At 33.2% G+C, this 5,394-nt stretch overlaps 1 protein-coding gene across 1 annotated transcript; it reads right to left on the bottom strand.

Annotated features, from left to right (window-relative positions):
* Positions 1-1,049: 1,049 nt before the first annotated feature.
* On the bottom strand, positions 1,050-4,588 carry LOC132754814 (ATP synthase subunit s, mitochondrial-like). The gene is made up of 4 exons (XM_060745527.1): positions 4,434-4,588; positions 3,796-4,007; positions 2,611-2,773; positions 1,050-1,358 (listed from the first exon to the last, which is right to left on the bottom strand). Exons 1-4 carry the CDS (start codon positions 4,451-4,453, stop codon positions 1,226-1,228), a joined length of 528 nt encoding a protein of 175 aa, XP_060601510.1. The 5' UTR covers positions 4,454-4,588; the 3' UTR covers positions 1,050-1,225.
* Positions 4,589-5,394: the final 806 nt, after the last annotated feature.

A 5,394-nucleotide genomic window follows, 5' to 3' on the forward strand; every position in this document is an offset into this window, starting at 1 on the left:
ACGATTATAGGCAATGAAGTTGCGTTAGTTTTGTGTCGCAAAAATGACGTCAAATTCAAGGACGGAGCAACGTAATGTTATTTAACTTCAAAGCAACGGTAATAATGATTATAATATTTACTTGAAAAACAAATAAATCAACCATAAATTGTTAAGGGCAACTTGTGTTTAATTGTCAAACACGATGACAGTATTTTGTATAAGAAACGTATCAGATGACCAAAAGTAGCATGGCCGAAATATCGTAGATTGCGTTACAACAATCCTTGAAAAAGACAGACATTTTACAAACTGTATGGGAACCAGTGACACCTTTGTTGTTGTTAAATTTTTTTTAATGTAGTATATGAATTCATAAAGTAATAACAAGGGAACATAACATGTATAAAGTATATGCCAGACAGATATGGCTGTTTAAATCGGAAGAAATTGAATAGTGGATAAACATAAAATTTAATTGACGCCGTTGACGTTGTCAAAGTGCTCCATGACAATGTATATAATTATGTTGTATGTAAATGCTTTAAAAATACAAACGTAAGTCATAATTTAGTAATTTTTGATAAATGTGTTCGCTAGATAAGTATATTTTTGCTGACAAAATTTGTACAACGTATGTATTGTTATACAATAAAAAATGAAGAAGTATATGAACTTTCCGGAAATCCCTCGTACATACAATTGGAACCATTTACATGCAAATAACTTTAGTAGATGTCTACCCAAGAATCATTCCTGTGAGATTTGGTCAACATTTACCAAGAGGTTTAGGAGGAGATGATGTTTAAAGATGTTCTGAATAACAACAGATACCATGCTATCACAGTAGCTCACCTCTAATCACTTTGTGCTCAGGTCAGCTAAAAATTGGGATTATAAAAACCAGCAAATTAAGGCGAGAGAGGTTTTTAATCAAAAATGTATATTACCATAAATTAGTTGATATTTACAGTTTAGCAATTCTAGGGATCAAGGTAATTTATACATGTATACTATGGCTTAAGCTAGCTTTATTTGTTCAAAATTCTCACTTCCTCAAACACTTTGTCAATCTTTATAGAAAAGCCATAAAATATACCACATATCTTAAACTGTCTCACTTTAAATACTCTTCATTACTAATATATTTAAATGCTCTCTGAATCACATGTTGCAAATGTGACCAAGGGGAACAACCCTTGAAAAACCACACTTAAAATGCTATAGGCTGTCTCATCAACACATGTCAGTCAACATTTGAACCATCAATATCTGGAAACAAAATGTCACATTTTGGTAATGCCTTCTGTAACTGTTCGTAAGTGCCTTTCTTGTCTTTAACTGCTGGTAAATCTTTTAAATGTAAATCTGTTAAAAATCTGAAACAATACATAAAATATCATTAAATGGTGTTAAACAACTACTCTATTCAAAGATTACATGGCTTTTTCGCAGCTGATTCAGTTGGTAACACTTATTTTTATCATCAAAACGGGAGAAAAGATTACCGAAAGTTAAACTGACTTTAAACAAAACTGTTAACAGCTTAGGAATGTGCTTTCTTTGAGTTGCATATTTGGGTTTTGTGTTATTAGCATAAATTCCATTTAGTATTAAAAAAAATGATATCAACAAATTATTTAATGCTATTTTTTAGAAATTTCTGCCATGTTGTGTCCAAAAGACATATGGATCCGTTACTCTAAACTAAGATCATGTATATTACTTGTAAAACGTCATAATACTCATAATGAGCATTACAATACGCAAAAACTAAAGGTGGTTTATTAACATAGATGAAAGTATCCCATATATAAGGGCATAAACCACTCTCGATGGTGAGCTAGCTTTACACTGACAGGGTTTGTGTGTGCCATACATGTTTAAACCCAAGAAAGAAAATGTCATAATTTCAGCATGGTACATGTATCGCCACAAAAATGTTCTTCACATTTTAGTAAGGCTCACATACTGCTGGCCCAAGGCAAGTAAACAAAATTGAATCCGGGAACACTAGCATAGGACTTATACAAATTTATTTAAGTTTGATTGTGCTGGAAGCAATAAACTTATTGAAACACTCTTGAATCTGATCCTGCAATAAACCAGTACTAAGCAACAAATGTAAAGTTTCTTGGTCAAAGAAACAATGGCTTGCCCCTGAAGGGGTATGAACCCACACGGCCAGCAATCCTTAAATGACCAGTCTGACATGTTAACCACTTGGTAGCCGCCACACAATTGGCCATAAATAGGACTTTATTAACCTGCTGATTTTGTGCAATGGAATTGCCCAACTGTGAATTGGGAACAGTCCATTCAAAATTTACAAGATTACAAGATCTAAATACAAAGACTGAACTTCCATTAGTACAGAGCCAGTGGTCATTCTGCACAGATGTACAGGCTGACCTTGCTCTGTACTGGTGGCAAAGGCTCCGTTTAGTTCCAGCACATTATGGTCTAAATATGTAGTAAAATTTATCAACTAGTGAAACAAAGCAACAAAACCTAATGCTTTTATCGCCAGAGGCTCGCATAATAAAATTTTATTCAACTTGTTCAATAACTTCAGTATTGAACCTATACTAATACAATATCCTATATTTATGTAGGTTGAAAGTTACTTACACAAGTTTAACGAGATGAAACAAGCCAGTATCTGTAATATTCTTATTGGCACTAACTTGTAGATGCTGAAGACTATTAGCCGTATACTGGAGCTGTTTTAAACTGTTGTCATCTAAATACTTGCAGTCATGCATCTTAAATGACTTTAAGTCTTTTACATGCCCTGAAAATCAGAAGAAAAACAATTGAAAATGATCAAAATTTTGATCAAAATATATCTAAATTAATAACCCTGTTATGCAACCATTACATTTATGAAGAAAGTGATAAGTAAAAGTTGTATAATATCAATGTTCTTAAAGTGATTTATGATTTTCAATTAGAAAATTTTAAAAGTGGTGTAAAAAGTAAACTTATTGTCTGATGAACAAACAAAATAGATAAAGGTAGTATACACAGAAATTATGTTACTATTCTGTAAGTAACAGTACAGAATATAGAGACAGAACTCGTAAATTGAGTCCAATTTTGCAGATGGAATGCAAAGTGTTAAATTAAATGGTTTTTAAATATATTTTCTTGACTCTTAAATGTTTTGTTTTTCTATTTCTAACCGTCTGAAGCTTCGAGTGCTATCTGGAGATGTGCTGCTTTAAAAAAATCATATGATGACCTATTTATGAGGATTTTTTAAAAACCTGGATTATGTGTGCAATAAACTTTTCTGTGTGATTCCTGTACTATATTGTCTTACCAGGAAAAATTATCTGGACACCAGGAGGGCTTGAACCCACTGCACCTGGGTTTAGAGGTAGAGAGTCTAACAATGAGGCCATCTCTTGATATGGTCATTGATAGGATTAAACTAAGGCATTGAGCAGTTTTATTACTCCATAGGTATCAACAAAGTTGTAGTTCAAAGTTGTAGTCAAGCTGTCTCAGCTGGAATGAACTAGAGCTGATATTAAGGGGAGCTGTCACCTAGTGGTTAAGGTGTCTGCCTCTCAACCCAGGGATCATGGGTTCAAGTCCTAATAGTGTCACAACCATGTTTTTTTCAAATTACATCAATACTGGTTGGTTCCAGGAAGCAGACTTGCTTGAAAGAGATTGATATAAGTCTCTTCAAGAACTGGTTTTGCAAAAGAGCTTAAATTAATGTGTTTAAACTAAAACTATTACTAACTAGTGCTAAACTTGTACAGAAATAATCAACTGACATTTTCTAACAGTATCTATACCTACACAAATGTCTAAACCCTACGTTCATAACAACAGTCCCAGACACATCAATATCTTGGATTGTGAGAATATTTGTCGCTTTCTCCGATGGTAAGTTATTGTAGTCAGTCAACCATTTGTCAGAATCAGACCAGCGTAGACGTCCCCCACATTTCAACACCCATTCCGCACATAACCTTTCACCTCCTACCACTTCAAACCTTTGCTGGTCGAATCTGAAATATTTATAGATTATTTGACGTTGAATTGTACAACAAACCAAATTTTATTTAGAGGAGTACACAGGTGGATATATTGTTCATGTATTAGATTTTGCAAACTGCAATAAAACCTTTACATGGCTTGATTAATGTGAGCAACGTACTGATGTACATGTTTTGAAAATAAGAAGTGTTATCTAATAAGAAATAAGAAAAACTCATGCTCATTTCCTTCTTATGAACAGCGTGATTTCAGTGTGTCTATCATAATTTGCAGATAGTACAATTTTTAAGTTTGAGTAACAAAGCCATCTTGCAGTGTGGGAACATTTAGAGGGGATTTTATCATATAAATGGATGTCCACAATAAGGCCTTTACGAGGATGTTAAATCATTCAAAATCAAAGTCCTCACTCCATGACTGAGGCATTATCTACTTACAAGTTCAAAAGTCTGTTCATATATTTGAAGAAATGTCTTTTTATCAAATAGGTCTGTGGCCGTCTTACAGATGTTATGCCAACTTCAAACAGTCCTCCCTGAAATCAAATCACATACAATATTGGCTTAAATTTAGATAAAATTAAGAGCTAGGAAAATTGTGGAAGTTGCAATTAATATTAAAATTCAAAATTGCAGGTACCTTATTATAAGAATAATACAAGTGACTTGTAAGATTCAGAACATTATTACTTTAAATTTTCACTGTAAACAAAAAAGAAGTCATCTTAAGAGAACACAGACGTTCATCTCATTTGTGTAGTCAATAATGATTGTTTGTTTGTTTGACTGGGTTTTACATTAAACACCAACACAGTATACATGTAGGTCATATGTTGTATGGCAACGTTCCAGCTTTACTGGTGGAGGAAGACCTCAGGTGCCCTTCTGTGCACAAACGAGCAGGACCACCAACATTCCGTTAGTTAGCTGAATAGCTTCCTCACACGGAAGATTCCAAAGTCTTTGTTTGGATTCGCACCCACCTCCATGAGGGGTAGTCAATAATGATAAAATTACCATTAAACTATCTTGTGTCAATCAAGAACAGAACTATTATCCAGCACCTATCTACTACATGTATATCAAATCTACATACAGAATTATAGATAGATATATATAGTAAACAGATACTGGATAATAATTTGTTCGTCTTGATTAACGGGTAGTAATTTTACAAAAATTTAATCATTTTTGAAAGACACAAACAAGTGAAATTTATTGTTAAAAAATTACAGACAGCATTACAAAGGATATACTAAAATCAGATATACAAACATTTATAAAAACACACGCAACTCAGACACCAAAGTACATGTATTAATTTTACTCATTAATTATTTGCCTATTCCAGAAATAATCTACACATACTGAAGATGTGTACAAGGGAGTATTTCAAGGG

The sequence above is a fragment of the Ruditapes philippinarum genome, unplaced genomic scaffold, assembly GCF_026571515.1.
Source record: "Ruditapes philippinarum isolate M1 unplaced genomic scaffold, ASM2657151v2 ctg16821_1_1_1_1, whole genome shotgun sequence".
NCBI classification, from domain to species: Eukaryota; Metazoa; Mollusca; class Bivalvia; order Venerida; family Veneridae; genus Ruditapes; species Ruditapes philippinarum.